Source organism: Neolamprologus multifasciatus, chromosome 10 (genome assembly GCF_963576455.1).
Source record: "Neolamprologus multifasciatus chromosome 10, fNeoMul1.2, whole genome shotgun sequence".
NCBI lineage: Eukaryota > Metazoa > Chordata > Actinopteri > Cichliformes > Cichlidae > Neolamprologus > Neolamprologus multifasciatus.
Genome location: NC_140448.1, coordinates 18,843,146 through 18,865,453, shown reverse-complemented (window position 1 = coordinate 18,865,453; position 22,308 = coordinate 18,843,146). Strand labels below are relative to the sequence as shown.

The 22,308-nt window shown below is 43.2% G+C and overlaps 1 protein-coding gene across 2 annotated transcripts; it reads left to right on the top strand.

Annotated features, from left to right (window-relative positions):
• Window positions 1-119: 119 nt before the first annotated feature.
• mntb (MAX network transcriptional repressor b) lies at window positions 120-21,780 on the top strand. 2 transcript variants are annotated; one of them, XM_085174507.1, is made up of 7 exons: window positions 120-958; window positions 1,245-1,386; window positions 7,673-8,243; window positions 8,335-8,376; window positions 8,675-8,786; window positions 17,495-17,687; window positions 17,851-21,780. In XM_085174507.1, exons 3-7 carry the CDS (start codon window positions 7,876-7,878, stop codon window positions 18,663-18,665), a joined length of 1,530 nt encoding a protein of 509 aa, XP_085030633.1. In that variant the 5' UTR covers window positions 120-958; window positions 1,245-1,386; window positions 7,673-7,875; the 3' UTR covers window positions 18,666-21,780. The 2 variants fall into 2 exon arrangements, with proteins under 2 accessions (XP_085030633.1, XP_085030632.1); XM_085174506.1 differs by lacking the exons at window positions 120-958; window positions 1,245-1,386 and adding an exon at window positions 3,561-3,769.
• The last annotated feature ends 528 nt before the right edge of the window (window positions 21,781-22,308 follow it).

Genomic DNA, 22,308 nt, shown 5'->3' with positions numbered 1-22,308 from the left:
CTTGCCCGTGTGTGTGCTTTCTTTGAGGAGGAGGAACAAGAACTCAAGGAGCAAGTTTGGATGCTTCAGCACATTGTTCAGTCCATTTGATATTAAAGGCAACTGATTGGATGCTGCAACTGCTGCACTTGTTGCTTTTAATAGTCAAAAAAAGCATGTCAAAGTAAGAGCTTTGTAGTCTGTGTGCCGAAGAGGCGTTTAAGTGCTTTCTTGATAGGATTTTAATTGATTTAACACAAAGAACCAATTGTGTAGAGACTTGTTTGTGCTATTGGTTTTATTTGTAACATGCGCGTTGTTTAATCCGAAAAGTATTTTGGCTCTTGGAGAGCAGTTGGTGCTTGTAAATCGGCAAGCTTAGATTTTAAAGCCTGTCTGCTAACTTTAGGTCGCCAGACTAAAATCTTAAGAAAGAAATGGGTCAGTCGAGGAAAAACTGCAGCTGTAGACAGCCAGTATTATTTATGTATAACTATCAGGCTCAGGAGCACTGATGTTAGTCTGGCGCTGCAGTGCAGCCTCTTCAGGGCGACTTCCATCCAGTGAGGAGGTCATATAGTCACTGTTGCTGATGCAAATAGAAGGAATAGATCAATTTCGAATATTTTCTTTAGTGAAAGATAAGATGAGAGACACAAGATGTGATTTAAAAACGAGATGTTTGGGTGCTGTGTGTGTAAAGGAGTTTAAAGTCCAGTTCCTTACACTGAAGAGTTCAGGGCCTTTTTTTTTTTTTTTTTTTTTTTTTTTAAATCAATTATGTACGGCACCTCAGCCTACTTCTGTGCTCTCTCACACACACCTGCTCACTCACCCACACAGCAATTACTCTTCCTCTGCGCCTCCTGGTATCCTAGCAACAGTTGCGTGGATGGCAAGAGCAAACCACCACACCTTGCTCTGTCCTGCAGACCTGTGAGGGTACTCAAATACTGCTAGCTATACAGGACTGCAAAGGGTAGGTGCAAATGCCAAAATGGGGATTGATCACTGCACGAGTTCATGCAGTGATTGTGTCTTCGTGGGATTTAATGAAAGAATAATGAAACCTGTCTCAGTCTGAAACCGGCGTTTCTCAAAAGAGGCACTGGAGTAGAAACACTGGCCTACATCCGCCCCACCACTTCTCTCTCATATATGGCTTTTGCACGCTTTCTCCCTCGTGCAAGCTGAATACTTCATGAGATGGTTAGAAGAAGGGAGACGGGGGAGAAGGCTCACTTTCTCATTTATATTGCTTCTAGGTCACCCATTTCTACATAGTTCTGTAACGAGACTGTTGATATGGATTCATGGCACAGAGAGAGACAGTGAGCTACAGGGAGCTGTGAGCCAGCATCGATTTAAATAAGCTGGCATGATAAGAAAGTGCGGAGAGGTTTCAAGGTCAGTGTACAACACAGACACGTCAGATGCTGCAGTATTGATTCAACCACGGAGAAGTAAACTGTTTCATGCATTTGTCTGCATTTGAAGATCTCCGCACTTTCCACTTGCACATGCGGCTGTCGGATCGTGTAATTTATAGGTTTCTGTGTCAGCTCAGTGTAGCTTAGATGAATCCCATTTTAGTTTACGTGACCGGTGTTATAATCCCTGCAATACCCGGTGAGAGCGTTCGGGAAAGCTTCAGAAATGGATATGTTACAGGATGTGGCGCCCTCTGGTGGTAGCATACATGAGGAGGCGAAAACTGCTGCCTCCCAGCACTTTGCAGCAGCAAGTAAGCAGGGGACACATAAATGTAATGGAAAACGGAAATAGAATAACTTTTAAAGGTTGTTTTTGTCTTCACAATGACAACAACAACAAAAAGGTATAAAGAAAGTTTCAGATTAAACTTAACGTTTCAGGTGATCAGCATTAACTGACGACATAATGTAATTTTCTAAGATGCTTGCCAGATAGAAGTTTAAATTTCTATCATAGGAGTAATTTTTCTTCCCCTATGTTGCTTCCTTTTGGTCTCCAGTCTGTAGATCCAGGAATGATGCAACACTTCTAACTGGGTCAGCCTGTGCCTTCCTCGCATCCCTCCCGCCTTCCCCACCATCGCTTCAAGTCACCCCTCCTCTTCTTCCTCCTCCTTTCCTCCCACCCCTCTATATGCAAACACTCCTATAGTTTTTTCACCATGCAGCTCATGTGCTGCGGCCTCTTGTCTCACTCTCACCCCCAGCCCCCTCCTTTTTTTTCTGCCTGATTCATTTTCTCTCGTCCATGCATGCTGTCATAGTGTCTCAGCCTGTTGCTAAATGACTCCCATTCCCTCGCACGCACACACACAGTCACTTTACGCTGGCTAGTTGTTATTGTGGTTTTCCCACACAAACCTGACTCTTAACCGTGTGGATCGTAATGATGTCAGTAGGTTTGTATGTACAGGAAGGGCACATTGCGTGGCAATGTGAGCTCTAAATGTATTTCTGAGCTGCTCTTCAGATTGGCTGATACTCTCAGACCTCGGTGCGGTGGAGAATATATATGACTGAGCAGTGTCCAATCAAAGATAGTTACCATGCAGCCACATACTCTACATATGTGCATCCATACACAGCATACATCCATAAATATCGCTGTAACTGTAATATATTTCAAGCACTATGACACTATTAATCGGTCCCCTGAGAGAAACACTGCATGAACCTTAAAGCATACATTATAGAACAAAAGACATGGACATAAATCTATCATACCAAAGGGCAGGAGCATGTAGCTACAGAGAGGGAACATCCCCTTTCTTTATTCCAGTGTGTGGCACAGAAACAGCGCGGATGAGACTTTTAAAAAAAGTGAGGTAAATGGCAGAAAGGGAATGTAATTTACTGTAAAAGAGGTTTTATGGGCAAATAATTGCAACTACTTGTATGTTTTTTTAAATAATAATTAAGTAACATTTTTTACATCACAGTGCATTGTGGTCAGCTGCTTCTCCTCGGATAAGTCCCGCCCCCTGGTGATTTGACTGACAGCTCTGATCCGGAGACGAAAGGGTGGCCAGTCACGTTCTCGCCATGCAAATGAGCTGCGCTCGGGCCGGGCGGGTGCCCATGTGGACCAGCACCATGCCTTGTTGTTCTGAGTGCTGATTGGCTGGCTGGCGCCTGATCGGGCTTCATGCGCTGCGGGCCAGCGGCGGAAAGAAAAACATGGAGGGACGTTTACGGCTACGGGGGTTTCTTTTCTCGAATCCTGCGGGGACAACGCCACTACACGAGGAGCCTCTTTGTTCGCGGAGCTTGTAATTCATCTTCATGCCATTAGGAATGTTAATAAATGAACAATGGAAGGTGCTAACAAGCTGGTAAGTTAGAGAGCGGAGGAATGGGGAGTGGTTCGGTCGCCGGATTTTGTGGGTGGCCATAGTAACAGGGCGGGGCAGTAATCCGGGAGGGGCGGGCCCTAACGAGAACACGACTCGCCTTGTTGTGTGTATTCCCGTGCTCGCATCGCCATCTTGTTGCCATCCTATTTTTTACGTATGCGAGGATCTACTTTCCGTTCGGCCGGATTAAAAATCGCCCGTGTGCTTTCAGGAGAAACCCAAGGGACGAAAGGTTTGGGAGGGCTGGTGTGAACCGTGCATACGACGCTTACTACTGGGACGCTACTTACCTCCCTCCCCCCTCCCTCGGTCTTTTTCCTCCTTCCGTCCCGGGCTACCGGGTCTCCTGCCGTGAGGTTTTACGCGCAATGAGCATCGATACACTTCTGGAGGCGGCCAGATATCTGGAATGGCAAGCCCAGCAGCAACAACAGACCACACGTGGTGAGTTGAACAGCAGACCAGGGGGTTCGTGCTCAACGTGCAGGGCAGTGTACAGTGTGTGTGTTTAATACCATACTCCCTTTTGAGGAACCGACACCCGTTACTACCAGCGGGTTGTATTTGTAATCGATCCGCCTATGAGGCGTTTGTTTGGGTTCCTGTCAAAAAAAATACAAATAAAATAAATAAGAAGGATTCACAGAAAACTACCACCAAACCCCAGGTGCTTACTTATTGCACAGCCTCCCCCGCATTAATGCGGAAACGACTAAAGTTGATTTTTCGAACAACTTTGCGCGCTCTCGGGAGTGTGTGTGTCAGTCATAGTTTCACCACTCCAGTGACTCACCGTACGCGCGCGAGCGCGCGTGTGTGTGGGTGAGAGGCAGGGACAGGAGACTTTGTGTGACTAACCGTGGTCCATTTATAAATTGTGTGATTGTCATAGAAGTCCTTAATGTGTGTGTTCAGCTCATACACGCGCTGTAACTGTGTAATACCCCCATGCGCTTTTGGAAATCTGTAAAATCGGCAGTGAAATGGTTTATTATAATTTTCTTTTTTAATATTTTTCCAATGAAAAATTTCCCCTGGATCAGTTTGCCCCAGGTTTTGTCCGTCGAGCGCCGGCAGGGCGGTGGCGAGCTGAGGCTGCTCTTTACATAATACCCTGACATTGCTCAGCTATCTTATGACACTCACTTGGGCGGGCCCTCGCGCTAACCCCGGCCCTCATTTGTATATCAGTGCTCAAACTTATGCATATTGGCTCGTGCTCCTCCGATTAGTTGTCAATCGACGTAAAGATCACTCACTGAACTGGATGAAGGGGGTTGGGGGTGTAGGGGGTGGGGGAGGCTGCCTTTTTGTGTTTCTCCCATCAGATGACGTGTCAGGCAAACCAGCCCCCCGCTCCCCTTCCCCCTCTCGGCGTGCTTCACCCTACCGCGTGCTAGGGCCCGCCCACAGTTACCACGTGCACACCCCCTCCTATCCCCCCCAATATTACAAACTTACGCGCATGCACACACACCCTCCTCGTCCCCGCCCTTCCCATTCAGTCTGCTGACAGTGGCGGGTCAAAGAGAGAGAAAAGGGGGGTAAGTAGGGCAGCTCACCGCCCTTCTCCTCGGCCCAGCCTCAATGCAGAAGTTATGTAATTTACGTTTGCGTGCGACGTAAATTTTAATAATTTACGTAATAATAATACTATTATTATTATTAATAATATAATAATAACAATGAATAATATAATTAAGTGCTTTTTAAACTGTTTTGTATTAGTATTATTATGCCTGTAACAGAGGGATTTCCATTTTCTGAGTTACAGTGTGACTTATCTTAACTTAAAAAAAAACTCTTTCACTTTCAGTCTTTGTCATCACATAGCAGCTGTGTGAAAGCAATCATGATGATAAACACCATCTCTATGTTATATAGAGTACACTGTACTGAAAAACATTTTGTCACTTCAGTTTTTAGTTTTAATTATTGTATTATTGATATATAATTTTTTAATGCAAAATTTGGCTTTTTTATTTCAGAAGCTGTCTAAAAACTTGAAAATGTTCAAACTGCAACTATGCATGTTAATTTCTATGTGATATGTTGAAGGGATAGAGCCTAAATGAGCTTCCACTGAATTAAAATCGATGTGTAGTAGGTACTTTATTAAGTCCATAAGTTAGGAGATCCCTGTTATTTTATCCAGAATTCTAACAAATTAGCTGAAATAAAGCTCAATAAGATGCACAAAATAAATAAGCTATTAATATATATAATGAGTAAAGTGACTAAAGATGCAAATAAACAAACATTTAAATACAAATTTTTCTGTGTTCACATGTGACACCACTATGCAATATGTTTTAATATTTTTACGTTCAAAATATTTGTTACAGTTTAATTTTTTAACATTGACTAATCAGCAGTTGATTTAGTGATTTTTGCTTCAAAGGAAGGACAGCCTGTGCTGTTCAGGAGTCGGAGGATGATTTCTCAGTATATAGATAACTTGATTATAACTCTGTGGGAGCTCTCTCAACATTGTTGTTATCAAATCCTATTGTTCAAAGGAATATATTCTTCCAGAAGTGATTAGAAATATGTCTGTGGTCGTGATCGTATCACTGACTACGCAGTCCTTTTGCCCGGGTTGCGTCATCAGGAGTTTTTATTCTCACGCAGAGAGGAAACGAAAGTGTTACTTAACGCACAGCTAGGCATCTTGGCATGTGCTGTTTCTGTTTTGTTGGAGGTGGCTGGGATGTGTGTTGGCGTTGGGATGTGTGTTGGCGTTGTGCAGGTTTGAGGAATCCCTGGGATCTTCTAATGTTGCTGTTTCCATGGTGACTGAGGGCTTTCCACATTACTTTCTAGTCTGCCTGCTACAGTGTGCAGTAACTACTCACTCATATCATCACTCACTGTGTGTATGTGTGTGTGTTTCTTTGCCTCTGCATAATGATGTCTTTGCCTTTGTTTTCAGCACAACAGTGCTTCATTTGTATGTTGTCACGCTGCCAGCTCTAGTTATCCCAGCCGAATGGCTCCTTCACAACAGTCCTCAACTCTTGGTCAGACGCCCTGACGCAGCCCAGGGCGAGAGGCTCTCTCAGTGCTGGACCGGTCCAATCACAGGGCAGACTGAGGGGTGTTCTCTCCAGTCAGGCAATAGATTCAGAGACAGTTAATGTGGTTATTTGCCCCTCCTCACTGTCTCATTCTCTGATGACATCATTCTTTGTACGTGTTTGTGTGCAGGAAGTGTTGGTGTGCATGATACAGACAAAGTGAAATCCATCATGACAGATTCGGTAGCGTAGCAGTGAAGCTGCTAAGAGGTCCTGTAGGGAACATAGGTCATATGTTGGTTGATGAAATCAGAATTTATGAAGAGTGCTTTCTGCATTTAACACAGATCACTTTTTTTTCTAGATTTTGGGAATAAAATTGGCTTTTCATCAAAGGAAACTCACCAGGGCTGTAATAAAAATGTAACAGGGGGTTAATTTACTCAGGCATTCAATACATTTCTTTTTTCAAATGGCCGGAAATGAGAGGACAATGCAATACCTCCTTTTCTGTCAGACACCCCAGACTCAACATCTTAATTGTATGTGAACCAGTAGTGATAAGGAGCATACCCCTCCCACCCCACAGAGGTCCTGGTCTCCTAGCGCGTTTCAGATATGATAAATGTCTGACATAGGTGAACGTTAAACAGATTTTGTCCTGCCAGATCCTTGCTACACAGTCAGTGTGACGTCTGATTGTGTTGCAATCCACAGTGAGTGAGTGGGCGTAGTGTGTCCTGCCTCCCGCATGCTCTATTCAGACAGCACCCTCGCCTAAACCAAACGAAGTATTTCCAGTAGTGAGAACCAATCTGATGTGGACTACTTTGTGTTGTGTGCTACATTTGGACAATGACGCAGCCTGTTAATGAGTAAAATGTGCAGAAATACTGTGTGAAAACTAGTTTTAACTACTGAAAGGCCAGTCTTGCCAGATTATCATATACATCACATTCCTGCTTGTCTCCTTACATACTACTGTTGTCACGCTGATTCTGAAATCCTGGGCTGATGTTATAAAAGCTTGGCTCATAGTCGGCACTGATGGCTGCATTTTATTCTGTTTGATTGTTTTATTTTTATAGTTATTTACTCTTCTTTTGTGCCAGAGAATCTTTATTATATCAAGTAACTAAAGGTCTTTTCAGCTCTTTATCACTGTCTTTGAACAGAGAACAGATGCATTTCAGTTGCTGACATCAGTAATTGTAGACGACAGTCAACAAGACTGTTATCAGCCAATAGTGATAGTCATCCATCCTTGTTCTTCTTACTTGTTTGATGTTATTCCTTATTTGACTTTAACTTACTTCTTTTCCTCCTTTAGAAGAAGAGCAACTTGAAGACAACGAGCTCATCAGAAGGGATGCGGAGTCAAAGCATGTGGAACTTGTGGCTTCACCATCTCAGCCAGTAGGAGCCAACCATGTCACCTGGGGTGATGAAACTCACCGTCAACAGCCGCATCACCTTCCTGTCCCACCGCCCCCGTCTCTACCTACTCGTCAACTCCCCATTGCCGTCATCCCAATGGTGCCGGTTGTCACCGCGACGCCTTCAGTCCCGCCCCTTCCACTCAAAACGCCAATTGCTGCTGCAGCAGCGACGCTCAACAGCTCCCCGCCAGTCAAGAACTCTTCCTCCCCTCCACCTCAGCCGGCGACTCGTCAACTGTTGTGCTCCCCTCAGATCAAAGTGGAACCCAGTGAGCAGCTGATAGATGTAAAGCCTGGAGCATCACAGCTTCAGGTTCAGATCAAGTACCCGGCCCCCATCAGCACTAATGGCTCCCAACACGCACTGGTTCCTCATCAGGCCTCACCCACACCTCAGCCACAGCCTAATGGGGTGACCATGGAGGAAATGAAGGGAATGGAAGGGAAGAGGAGACCAGGAGGGTGAGTTTGTTTGTGTGTCTGTCTGTGTGTGTGTTAAATAAGGTATAAAGAGTGATCGGCTTATGGTTGATTATTTATTTTGCTTTTCCAGGGCGGGGACCAGAGAGGTGCACAATAAACTGGAGAAGAACAGGTTAGTCAAAATGATGGTAACCCCTCTCATGTTGAAAGAAATTGAGGAAAACTTGCCTTCCACATACACACATTTTCTGGGTGTTTTTCATGAAAGCATTTAACGAGGGCAAAGGTCACGGCAGTTCCTGAACTAATATAAATCCATGAAATCCTTCATCAAGAATGCAAAATTGGAGGTTTGAAATTTGTTGGTAAAAATCCCACGCAAAGAATCGACCTTCTTAAAAATGGTGAATATTCACAGTTGAGCAAAGACTACCATATGAAGTTCGACTCTTACATTTCTGCCTCTTCAGGCGAGCGCACCTGAAGGAGTGTTTTGAGACACTGAAGAAAAATGTTCCGAACATTGATGAGAAGAAAACGTCCAACCTCAGTGTTCTCCGCAGCGCTTTGCGTTACATACAGGTAAGGACAGTTTCAGCTTTCCCCAGCAAGCTCTTCATGTTACTTTGTCAGGACTTGAATTAACTGGTTGAGCTCTGGGGACCTCATAGGTCATAGGTCCAGTGTTATTGGTGTGGTTAGTATCTTGTGACGGTGATACAGTGTCTGCTACATGCTTGTGAATCAGTCAGTATAATGTAATACTCGGAGGCTTCTTTGTTTCCAAGACCTTGGTCTATACAGTGGTAACCAGTTGCTCCAACACTGCCCTGTAGTCATGTAGGGATAGAAAAGAAACAGGCTGAACTAAATTGGTGGTTTTCAAAGTTTTTGTTCCAAGTCACATCAGAGGGGAAACTAAAAGTTCAAGGCACACCTTTATCCATGGATGTCTTCTTTAGATTGTCTTGTCAGATGAAGGGACTTCATCTAAAGCTCATTTGTGGCAACTGGACCTCGATTGATGCCTGCAGTTTTTTATGTAACAGTGTTACAACTTTATTAACATATTTCTTGCCTCAATCACCTTTGCAGACACTTGGGTTCAGCTCAAGCACTCTTCTACTGTAGGCCAAGTTTCTCTCATTAGCCCTTTTCCACTAGTACCTCCTCAGCTTGCCTCAACACAGCTTGACTCGACTCGACTGTTTCAGTCGGTTTCCATTACAACTGAGTACCACCTAATGTGCGTGGGGTCGTTATAGCAACATGGCCGAAAGTCCCGTGCTGTCATTTGTATGCCACAGGAACACCACAACAAAGGAGGACATCGAGGGGATGATATAACTGCTGCTCAGTGTGTGGCTTTTTGTCAAACCCAGTGGCCACGCTGTTGTTTTTTTCTGTAGCCATTTCTGTCGCTCCGAGGTTTTAAAAAAATGGGGTTTTGAGCGGAGACGCTCTTGTCACTCATCGAGTGATGCCACTGTCCAGCCAGTCAGTGACGTGCAGTCTGTTAATGTCATATTTTCAGATTACCTCAGATTGCTTGGATCCTCAACCGAGTAGGGACTAAACCTATCTGGTACCAGCTAAAGGACACAAGCCTAAAAACCGAGTAGAGCTGTGCCAAGCTGACCCAAGTAGGTACTAATGGAAAAGAGCTACAAGTGTCTTTTTAGCCTGGTTTGGCACAGTGTTAACTAGGGCTGCCACAAACGATTATTTTGATAGTCGACTAGTCACCGATTATTTTTGCGATTAGTCGACTAATCAGATCATGCATCCATTGGACGTAAAACGTACAGCTTATTGCACCAGCATGCATCTGCTCTTATATAACTGTCATTAGCTTACAGCTTTAAGTGTTTAAGGTATGTGCTAACTAAAAATAAAGACAAGATGATAGTTTATTAAATTTTAATGAAATTTGCAGATTGTTTCATAAACTCCTTGCTATCTAAAATATAACGGGACACCGGAGTATATTCTCCAGCATCTCACACTTCTGATAATCAGTTGTCTGCTTGACGTTTATTCAGCTGTGTAAAAACAATAACTTTAATCTCAGCCAAACCGATTTACTCAGGAACAAATAAAATACTAAAAAAGGCCAAACAATAACATTTTGAAGTTATCTAAGTGACTTATATATATTTAACCTGAGTAGCGAAAGACGGCGGTGGACGCGTCGACTATTAAATCAGTCGTTGTCGATTTGGATAGTCGACAAAATTGTGACTAGTCGAAAAATCGTGGCATCCCTAGTGTTAACACCCAGCACTTTCTCTGACAGATGGCGTTGTTGGGCTCAGGGTTTTGCCTTTTCCAGTTCAGCTGAAGTAACACGGGTTGCTGTCTCCAGACTGTTCACTGACAGTTAGTTTTTTCTCATTTGCAGTGGCTAATTTGCACTGTTTGTTAGTTACACAAGAACATCACTCTTATTACTCTCCTCCTCTCAGTCAGGGCCTTTGGTGTGTCTTCTTCTAATTCCCTTCATTCAGCAACTGAATGAACTTATTTTTATGCTTTAAACTAAAAACTACTGGTACAACCTCTCAACATTTCACTCTTAACTTTTCGTGTATATTGCAGTAATAATGTATGGCTGTCACAAAGTCCCACAGCACACCTGGACTTGCATCACATCACAGCAAATCTTGTGGGAACTACATAACATGAAAGGATAAAATGGCAACTTTTTTTTGTTAGAAGATCTAACATTGCACATCGAGGCAGGGGGCTGATGGTACTTGGGTGGAGGGACGACTGTATAGCCCCAAGAGGGAAGTTTTCAGTCTGCAAAAGTAGATGAATGAGGACTTCTGTACTTTTTTTTTTTTTTTTAGCAGAAATAGATGTCAGGCTGGCACTACTGTCTATGTAGGGGGTTACTTTATTGCAGTGTAAGCTTTAAGATTTTGAGTCCAATGAAATACGCAGCGGAAAGTCAGTGGAAGGAGCTAAATTAGGGCGTGAGATGAGGGAATTTATTCAAAACTTGATGACTGCAAGTTCATGGGCTGCTCTCCAGGGAGCAGAGCGCGGAGGGATTTCAGGCCATCTTTAAGATGATGATGGTTGTTAGGCAGAGCCAAGCTGCGGTTGAGGAAACACAAACAGCACATATTAGATACACGTTTCTTGCTTTAGAGGTAATATACAGTGAAAAGTGTGTTGTTAGTATGGGTGAAAGGTGAGTCAGTATGTCTGTAGTCTAACCTTTCATGTGTGCCCTGTTTGTACAGCAGTGTTTAACCTCACTGCACACACAGTTTGCAACCTTTCACCTCCAGTTTAACTTGTCTCGATATTCTGGCAGTAGTTATACTGATGGGAAGAAGAAGTTGCATAAACTTTGTTGTTGTTTTTTTTATTATTTTAATTGCAGAACTATTTTAAAGACCATCCCTCTAGGTGATCGTGTAACATTCAGTGATTTTAAAATCATTCAGCCATATCAGTATATTCGAGGGGGTGTGCACAAACAGAAAAACATTAAGTATCGGCTGATTTTTATCCGTTTTGCAGGATTATAAATGAGATATTGTAGGATTTGGGGCTATTTGTCAGACACAGCAAGACATTTGAAGTTTTGTGGAGAAGCAGAGTAATCATTAGCTTAACAGACACACGGCTAGTGTATGTCAGCGTTGCTTGCAGTATTTTCCCCAGCCCACACTGTACTGCGGAGCTGGTTGGGTAATATCTTAGAGGGATGCTTTTCCTTTATCACACTATGTTGAGGCTGATGAATTGCTTCACTTTTCTTCTGTTTTCCTTTGATGCTTTCATTGTGGCATACTCTCATCTGATTTATAATATTTGCTGGCTTTATTGTAGGTGAATGACTGCGTTTAGATGCGTACAAACACCCAGTCTTCCCTTTTCTTTTTTCTTTCTCCATGAAGCACAAAAAGCCTGATTATTCATATCCCTGCGTGCACGCTCATAACAGTTTTCAATTTTCTGATCGTCTGCCTGCAGGCAAGTCGTGATTTCATCTCAGCTTCAATGTTCTGAGCCAAAAAACAGAAACTGGAGATGGTGTTTTAGTACTCTGGGTAGCACATCCAGGTTTCTCAAATGATTGATGATGGTGTTTCCATGCACAGCAATCATAATCAGGACCTTAATGCACATTCGTCCTTTTCTCTTCTCACCTCTCCCCATGTGAACCTGTAAACCTCTTCCCCCTCCTTCTCGCGGAGCCATGTGAGACCTGAGCACATGGCTAGCGCAAGGCCGATGATGTCACCACAGCTCACCCACTCCAGTAGCTTTGCATCCCTAGATTGCAGAGAGAAGGAGATGTGCAGTGATGGGTTCAGTGTTTACGCTAATGGAGCGGCGCATCCACTTATATCAGCTCTTCTTTGTCCCAGCCTTTTCTTATCCACATCTGTGTCCGTCTCGTCCTGTGTCACCCCACTGTCTCTTGCCTTTAAAGCACTTGGTAACTATGGCAACAGGCGGCAGGTGGCCAGGGCACTGTAGTGAGTCCGTTCCTCCATGTTTGTCTGCATGAGGGAGTGTGCCGGATGCAAGACTAAACGAGTCAAATTCTGGTCATATTGGTCTTTCTGTCAGCAGTTATGGATGATGGAGCACTCATGGGTGCTTTCAAGACATCGATAGTCCTGCTGCCTTGTCCTCATATCAGATTACAGATGCATATGATTAAGAAAAAACCTTCCAGGGCAAATTTCATCTCACCTGAGTCATTTGCACCTTTTTTTTTATTACAGGGAACTTTCTGAAATGAGGATGGATAAAAGAGCGATAGATGAAGCACAGGAGAATAAGGGGGGAAGGGTCTTGAGGGAGTGGTGGATGTGGGGAGGAGGAGGAGGAGAGGGGAGTGTGGGATGGAAGTGTGGAAGAAAGAGGAGGAGGAGGGGGGTTGGGAGGGATCCAAGAGCACCCGACTGGCAAACACCCAGTCGCATCACTCCTTATATGTAATTGCCCCTGCGCTTCACCCAATTAGAGGGCTCCTTATGTTTTTTACAAACTGCTGCTCAAGCAGCCAAATCCTCACAAATGGGGTTGCCAAGGAAACAGCTATGGGTGGCAGCTGCTTCCTTGGTGATTTAGTGCAGGACTAATGGTGTCTGGGTTGATGCGAGTAGACCTTGAAATGATGTTCATGGACACACTTGCAGTTCTTCGGAAGTCCTTGTGTTTCAAAGAGTCTGCTGTGTCAATTAAGTGTCACATCTCCAGCACTGGAGTGCGTTAATGCTACGTGGAGCTCCGCAGACCATGGTTACATGTTGTATGTGTGTAGTAACACTTTGCAGACGTGTCGAAAATACTGTTAAAACAGACGCATTTGATTAAAGTGGGTTACTCGTGCTTTTGTTTGTCTTTTAGTTTAGTGCATGTAGTGGAGAAGACAGGCGCATTAAAAATGTCCACTACAGCTATGGATTGTTTCTCATCCCGGCATCTTTTGAGCTCCATGTTGGTGAACTCCATGCCGATTCAATTTCCTTCTCAATCAACATCTGAATCAACATTTCTTAATCATCTATGCGTATTGCACATAGATGATATGCTGCTGGGTCAGGGGAAGACCGCTTGCAAGTGCATCTGCTTTGGTTGGCTTCTGTAACGTTTCTCACTGCACAGCCAGAGATGCTGATCCATCCAAAATCTGTGTTAAAACAAGCTTCAAATTTGTGACGACAACATGCATTTTTATTAGAACAGAAAGCTGCCCTTAAATGTGCTCTACTCAGAGTTTTTTTTATGTATCAGATGCTTTTATGTTTCTTTGGATACTAATTTTAGCTAAAGGAGTTCACTAATGACTAATGTCAATAAACAACTGGCTCCAAAGAACTACAGAGACTCCTCGTGAAGATAAAAAAAGAAAAACTAATGTAAATGCAGTGACGAAGTTAGCTAAAGACAGTCGAGCGAAGCCCTTCTGGCCAAATGTAAATGTTAACAAAGTCGGGTTAAAATGGGAACAGCGTTATGATTCATGGAGGGACTTTTCTTTAGTTTTCTGGATCAAAACTGAGCCTGAGTAGTCTTTCTCCTGGTTCATTTTAGCTACCACAGAAGGTATCAAACATAGCAGGTAGTTTCTCCAGTGGAGTACTTGCTATGTGACAATGGTCAGCTAATTGTTCTGAGCTGCTGGAGCTGGTAACCTTTTTCAAATAACTTTATTAGCTAGATGCATACTTGTAGCTTAGCAAAGAAGCATATTTATGGAGGGGATAGCTTCAGCACGTCCAAGTTTGTTGTAAGTACACTGATAATGAGTATGCAGTATTTATACTGGTCTCACTGCTGCTCTACAGCATGACATGTAGTATTTACAGTAATCCCTGGTTACACTGCATGCATATAAAACATTATGTCATGTAATGTTTCCACTGTGTAATCACCATTTATGTTTTGGTTAGTGGGGTTTAAAATATCAATAAAAAGATGACGATCCACTTTTGCTTCTCAAATGGCTAAAAACACAGAAATCCACAGACTTCTATGACGTTTGTTAAGGCACCGAGTCTGTACTATGTGTGTAGTTATGCCTTCACCTTAGAAGTCGGATGTCGTAGCTGACTTCACATTCCAGTAGTAGTTTGAAAATCATGGAAAAACAGGTTTTGGTTTTCTCTGTAGTGCAGTGAATCTTATTACTGCGTCACTCATGATACGGTGCTTGGTTTTTGTTTGTTTGTTTTTGCATTTAAAAGCACCGCTGGAGCACATTCACAGACAAACTGGTCAGTGCTCTGCATATGGTTTATTTAGCCACAGCATTGGTTACAGATAAGTTTTACTGTTTTGCTAATGTTTTCTTTAACAGTCAATCTTGGATTGCTGAGTTGGGTTCGGTAGGGTTGCGCTGAACTGACTTCAATTCAAAATTGGAGCTGGAAACTCATAAATCGTTACCTCAACATCAAATGAAATTCACCAGTACCTCCCAAAGGCCTGCTTTGAAGCCCAGATCAATGTTTTGATTGATGCCAGCTCGTTCCTGTTAACATCATTAATAATAATTTTACACTGCGTACACAGAGAACCTCTAGTGCAAAAGCACCAGTGTTGTTTAACTGTGTGGTTACATGTGATTTGTAAATGTAACCTGGTCCTATGCTGATAAATCACTGGAACTGATTTGCTGTAATTTCTAGCACTGCCTCCTCGTCACTTATGACCTCTAAAACTGCTCGCACGATCAGGCTTCACACAACTGCGTGCGTGGACGTACAAAGAGGGGAGGGCGTTGGTGTGAGCGGTGTTGAGCTGTTAAGTGATTTGAGTGCTGCTAACCTGCACCATGAGAACTGTTTAAGGAGGGCTGTGGGGAAGGTGGGTTCGTGTGTGAGGCCATCACGTGCCTGCAGAGAGTAAACAGCTTTTCCTGCAGTAAGATCATCGCTTGGATTTCCAGCCTTACCTCAGTTCCCTTTTGTTTATTATCCTTTCGACGGTTCGCTTCGTGTTTGCGCTAATTGTCAGATAAACACAGCCACAACAAAAAAGACAGCACAATTACACCCGTGATATACATTTATCAGCAATGTCCTCCATAACAGCGGCACAATTACCAGCAATCAGACCACCACAAACAAGCCTATGCTGGCTCAAAATGGGCCTCGGGGGGTGAATGCACACATAATCATGACAGGTCTGCATACATTTACCTTACTTAGCAGAAGTCTGTTATTTCAAGCCATTTGATTAGCTGTAGTATTGTAATTTAAAACCCACCTTAAGATTGGATTCGTCTTACAATCCTTGTGATTTTCCTTCTGTTTTCAAAGTTAAAACCCTCGTGGTGGGTGCCAGAATAAAGTGCAAGTGGCACGCACCTAATACCTCCTGGATTTGTTCAGCAGTTATACTGGAAGAGGTGGTGCTCTGAGACAGTCTGATACATCACTGAGGATCATTTGCACCCTCATTAGGACAGGAAGCCATTTTCTGCCAAGCCTTTTTTCCCCTCCAAGTTTTCATGCTGGCTATTCAACATCTCAACCAGATATTTAGTTTCCAGAATTAATCAGCTGCACACAACATACTATTCTACTTTTCTCCTCCCATTCCCCGCCCGTACCTTCCCCTCTACCTCCTCCCATGCGTCATTCCTCACCAGTAATCTGCCTTAATGTCCTTAGCCTGTCATAGTGTTTGGAGTTCATGCGTCAGCTGACCTACACAGAAACTGGGTCACGACGATGGTGTGGCGGGGCTGGGAAAGCTCTGCTCTTTCTTCCTAAATCTTTCCATGAAGCTTCCGTTCTTCTTGTGTTTCCTGCCATGTTTATAATCATTTCATTTTCCTCCACAAACACATTCAGCTCACTCTTGCTGCATGGCGGTGCTCTAGAAATTAATGCATTTATTATTAACAGATTTCAGTAATCCAGTGACAGAACTGTAGAAGTAATTAGGAACTATTATCAACCCCAAAGTGATTTGGGGTTGATAATAGACAGGAGGGTGTTTTCTCTCACTCTGGCCTCACTCCACTGGAAAAAAAAAACTAGCGTGATATCTAAGAAATGGGAGGAGCTTAGGTAAATGACTAAATGCCACTAAAGCAGTGTGGACATGCTTGAATTTGCAGGCGTGACTTCCCGCTGGTGTATGAATCTGGGATAGCATGGATAATGTTTGTTTAGAAGTACAGGGAGAAGAAAAGTTGTGTTGTAATGCTGTTTATTTACAGTATTGGGTTTATTCTGAAAAAGCCACACGGGTTATTAGTTAAAAGAGGCAAAATGAGGGAGTTTCCCTTTTCTCTGACCTTTCTTTGCTGTTAGCTGTTGATTAAAAGTCCCCCGTCTGTTTCATATTAACACACTTCCACTGTTTCACAGAGCCAAATCCCCCCACGCTTCCCTCAAAGGCACAAACTTGAAACAGCTGCTTAAAACCAGGCAGCATCAGTCAGAGCTAATGAAGTAAGGACAGGTTTTTCTTAAAAAGAAACTCGGCAATAGGATTACTCGTCGTCATAGTGATGTAAATGATTTTTTAGATAGCCTCACTTGAGACTGCGCTACTCGCCAGTTAGCCTTAACATTAAAAGCACCCACCTGATGCTATGTAGCATCCCCCTGTGTACCTCAGATAAATCTGATCCAGTGCATCCTTTAGGTTCTTTGGGTTGCAGGATGAGGCTCCTGGTCTTACTTCACCTGTTGTTGGTAATTGGTTAAGACATTTTTCTTTTTTTGTATCATAAATGCGGATATGACCACATATTATATTTTTATAACAGTCTACACCTGTTCTCTTTGTCATCCTTTAAGACTCTGAAGCGCAAGGAGAAGGAGTACGAGCACGAGATGGAGCGTCTGGCTCGAGAGAAGATCGCAACGCAGCAGCGACTGGCCGAGCTGAAGAACGAGCTCAGCCAGAACATGGACGCCATAGAAATCGACAGAGTCCTCAGACAGACCATCCAGCCAGAGGACGACCAGGCCTCCACGTCCACGGCCTCAGGTAAGGGAGCAGACTGCAGCAGTTTCTTTTCCAAACTGAATCGCAGGAGAGAAGGGTGATCAGAGAAGTTTGTTTTTTGATGTAGCAGTCTTTAAATGTGGTTTGAATTTCACTTTTACGTAAACATTCATATCATGATCACTGTTTCTGCTCTAATCTGCAGAAGGAGAAGATAATTATGAGCAGGACATGGACGAGGACGTTCCCGCCCCTCCTGCTCCCACGCCCCTCCCCAAACCGGCTCCTCCCATTTTACAAGCTCAGCCGCTCATCACCCCTCACCTGGCGATCCAGCACACCACACTGCCTATTCTCACCAGCGCCTCCCCCGTGGGTCCCCCTCCACCTCAAGCCATTGCCCCTGCTCCAGCCCCGGGTCAACCCCCACTGCCACCTCCTCATCCTATCCAGCCCCCAGCCATGCAGGTCCAGCCCACCGTCATCGCTCACGCCACTGTGTCCCATGCTTCAGTCATCCAGGCTGTCAATAATGCCCTTCCCGCCAATCACAAACACCTAACGCATATCGCCCCATCACCTGGCCCCAACTCTTCCACCCCTCAGCCGATCACAGCGGCTCCGGCTGCCCCTGCCACCGCCACTCACCAGCCAATAACTGCCCAGCCCATCGGACACATCACCGTCCATCCGGTGGCCCACCTGGGCTCTCCTTTGGCATCCCACCTCCCGACTCTCTACCCCCAGGGTATGTCTGTGTCCCAGCCCACGATGGTGGGCCACATCGCTCACACCTTCGCCCACCACACCCTTCCTCACGTCCAGGCCAATCCTCAAACTAACACTAACGGCGCCCAGGTGAACAGCGCGACTGTGGTGAGCCAGGGAAGCCCGTCGCTAGGGAAACCCACAGCAGTGCTGGCCCCCCACCCACAGCTGGTTGGACAGGCTACTGTCCTGAACCCTGTCACCATGGTTACAGTCCCAACCTTTCCCGTCAGCACGCTCAAACTGGCCTGAAACAGACAATAACAGACAGGACGGAGCGATGGATGTGAGACAGGAGAACGAGTTTTCATCTCCTGTCAGTCGCAGAGTCTCTGACAGACACGTGAACATTTGAGCATCAACTGTTTCTGGACTTTGTGTGATGAATATCTTCTGAGATATTTCAGTCACAGCTCTGTTAGTTTGTGAACAATTACATTAAAGCTGAGTCAGCAGGTCGGGCCATTGTTTGTGAAAATGCGACTGTGACGTTTGTCTCCTCCGCAAACACAGGAACTCTGTTATACCTTTTTATCTTCCTTCCTTTTCTCTTTATTTTACCGCCAGAGGCACTAACACAATAAGCTCAGTTTGCACTCAGGCATCAAGGATTTACCTTAACTGGTCATTCAGTCATTTAGGGGAAATGATTACAGCGAGACAGAGAGAGGACTTTGAGCTCGTGTGGGACGTGTAACGTCACTCCTGTGTTTAAAGGGTGGAGCTGGAGTTGGATTCAGTGGTCTCATCCAGATAAATCACACGCAGGGCCGTTTATCAGTTAATTACATCACATAACATTACATAGTTAATTAGGGCTAAAACATTGTCACGTACTGATGCAGTTATTTAGTTTTTTCTACCAGGAACACGACAGGAAAGTTTTTTGTTCTTCCCCTTTCGCTTTTGCCATGATCTAAGTTCGACACGTGGCAGACGAAGTCATTCTTTAAACATCTTGCAAATAGTTTAAGGAAAAGAATTTGAGGATGGTAGTGCAATAAAAAAAAACCTGACACGCTGCAGTTCAGAATACAAAAAAAGGAGACGGCACATCTTTTTAAAGGCAAATTCTGCAGTGGAGTTAATTTTTTCATTTTCTTTTTATCCACTACCTCAGAAGGCTTTTATTTTGGAGGGCGACTCCAAAACAGCAGATTTGCTCCAGAGAATTGGGGCAGTTATTGATGGCCCTGTGGAGAAGTTGTGTCACGTTAACCACAAATAAAAGTAGGGCAGTAAGTTTGAAGCGAGCAGGAGCTGAGTCAGAAAAGCAGCTGAGGATAGAAGCTGGCAACTGGGATTTTCCAGCTATTTGTTGAAAAAAATAGTTAAAAGTAGGAAGAGCGTGCAGTGCAGTCAGCTTTGATCTGGTTACCTACACCCACAGTGAAAAGCTTGCCTTCGGCTGGGTTTTTTTTAAAAGAAAGATGTTAAAGGCTCTCGGCTATCTTTCACTGCCAGATTCAAAACCTGAGAAGTTGCCCAGTTACCCACAGGTCATTTGAGTGCATCAACTCCCGTCAAGTCTGCACACACTGGTGGTTATTGAGGCTTAAAGCGGCTTAATGAGCCCTCAGGAAACCTCCTAGGACTGCTCCGAAGCTCGTGTTTGTGCGTTTTAATAGGATTGCTTATTAGCTAAGACATTTTGAAACCAACCAAAGGCCTGAACGAGACTGTACGCAGAAAATTGTCTGCATACCTGCTCTCAAACAGTCAGGCAGGTTTCCTTTTGTCCCTTTGATGAGTGATGTTCCCTCAGCACACTGTGGGGAAAACAGGTTTCCAGCCTCTTTAGTGTAACGCAACAGCTCCCTCTGCTGTCGTTACCCAGGCACACACAGCACATACGTTTCCGATGAGGCTTTTAAAAATTGTGAAAATGCTTTTTTTTCTTCTTTTTTTTTAAACTTAAAACGAAACAAAATTATATGACCGTATGGAAGCTTGTTTATGCCACTAAAATAAAAACAAAAAACACAATGTTGCCGTTCAGACTTCTGAGAACATAACTTTAAATGGTTAGTATTTCAAAATTTCAGCTTTCTCAGAAGTTTCGCTCAGCAAGATGACATTTTGAAGAAATAAAAAAAATTACATTCTTCCAGTGGCAGAAACAACCTTCCATAGATTGAACTTTATGACTTTATCTACTTGTTTTGGAGGGCGATGCAAGGCCAAAAATACAGCTTTTCATTCCAAGAGAAATTTGGAAGAGATGTCCGACAAACGCTGAACACCAAATCTTCAGCCCCAGTCCAGAAAATTTGTTAAAAAAAAAAATCAAATGTATTTAAATTAAAAAATCTGAAAGTGTGTTTGTGTGTGAGCGCATTCTCACAGCCTTCTCGCCAGCCTTTTCATCAGATTTCTCTTCGGTATAATGTCGTCAGTCTTGCGTGGCTCTGCTCCTCACCTCCTCTTCTGGTTTCCGTGTGTTACGTATGTATATGTGACTGTATTAAGTATGTTTTATATTCTGTACTATAGCTAATCCTATTGTACCTGTAGCATGGCTCTGTTTTTTGTTTAGGTTTTTTCAGGAGGGGGGTGTTTACCCTTTGCCCTGTGCATGATTGAATGTGTGTGTGAGCGTGTAGCTAGCAGGTTATTTTTTTACACAGAGGTGATTTATGGTATGAGCCTGTTTGGGTGCTATCGTGTGTGCCTCTACTCAGTTTTCCTGAACACTGTGACAGCTCTGGCAAAACACGTACACATCGAGCGAATGGAAGAGACAAAGATTTACTGTCACACTCGTTTTTTTTCTTTTTCTTTATTCTCCTTTTTTTTTTTTTAACATTTAAGGTTTCCATATTTGTGAGTTGGACTGAGACATGAAATGTAGGGGAGGGGGGGGCAAAAAAAAGCTGTTGATCCTTTCTTGATAACCTAATAATGTCTAATATTTGAGTTTTTGTAATATTTGTATGTATGTATGAAAGTTTTGTAAATTTGTGATTGTATGCACGTTTTGGCAAATGAGTGTATGTATCTTCAAAATTTTAAAAATGCTTGTTTCTTTTTTTTGGTTTTGTTTTGCATGTAGATTCTGTTTAGTTTCTTTTGATTAGAAGTTTTGTTTTAATGTTTTATTTCTGGGACCATGTACAATACTATATAACGTGGGCAGAATCTTGGACCTCATGCTACATTGATATTATATATGAATATAAAAAACATCTTTTCCCTATGGAGAAAGTTTTAAGTTATATATCGCCTGTACACTTTGGGCTGCCTTTTAGATCTAACTGTCCACTGTTTAAGATAACCATGATAATAATGGATTAAAAAAACATATTAATGAAGAATTATGCTGATGAAATAATAAAGATTCTTAATAAATCTTATTACATTTACAACACATTTTGCTTCTGCGTGAGTGGTTTTCAGAAGAAAAATTTAAACGGGCTTAAGACAGTTTTTTTTAACATTTTTTTTTTTAACTTTCTTTACAAAACAGCAAAATTGGATTTTAAAAATTACAAAAAAGTCAACTCACAAGAAATAAAAGCATGAAAAACTGTTATATATATATATATATATATATATATATATATATATATATATTAGGGGTGCAACGATACACAAAATTCACGGTTCGGTTCGGTTCGATACTTTGGTGTCACGGTTCGATATTTTTTCGATACAAAAAAAATGTTCATGCCTTTTTATTAATTTGTCATTTATTAAATTTTCACGGCACATTCTGCACCACATCTCTGTGCGTTCATCATTTGTTTGAAGCCAGCTCACCTCCTGCAACCACTTTTCAGAGAATACGCGCTTCTTTTGTGGTTCGGACTCCTTCTGACATTTCTTTGGAGGTGGAGGAACATCACAGTAACTGCTTAAAGGAGCTTCTTCGACATCTTTAAGAGTTCTAAACAAA

Excerpts from the sequence above, each read along its gene's own strand:
- mntb (XM_085174506.1), top strand. The coding sequence starts at position 3,694 with ATGAGCATCGATACACTTCTGGAGGCGGCCAGATATCTGGAATGGCAA. Across the intron at positions 8,377-8,674 it reads AATAAACTGGAGAAGAACAG|GCGAGCGCACCTGAAGGAGT; the intron begins GTTAGTCAAAAT and ends CTGCCTCTTCAG. Across the intron at positions 8,787-17,494 it reads GCGCTTTGCGTTACATACAG|ACTCTGAAGCGCAAGGAGAA; the intron begins GTAAGGACAGTT and ends TCATCCTTTAAG.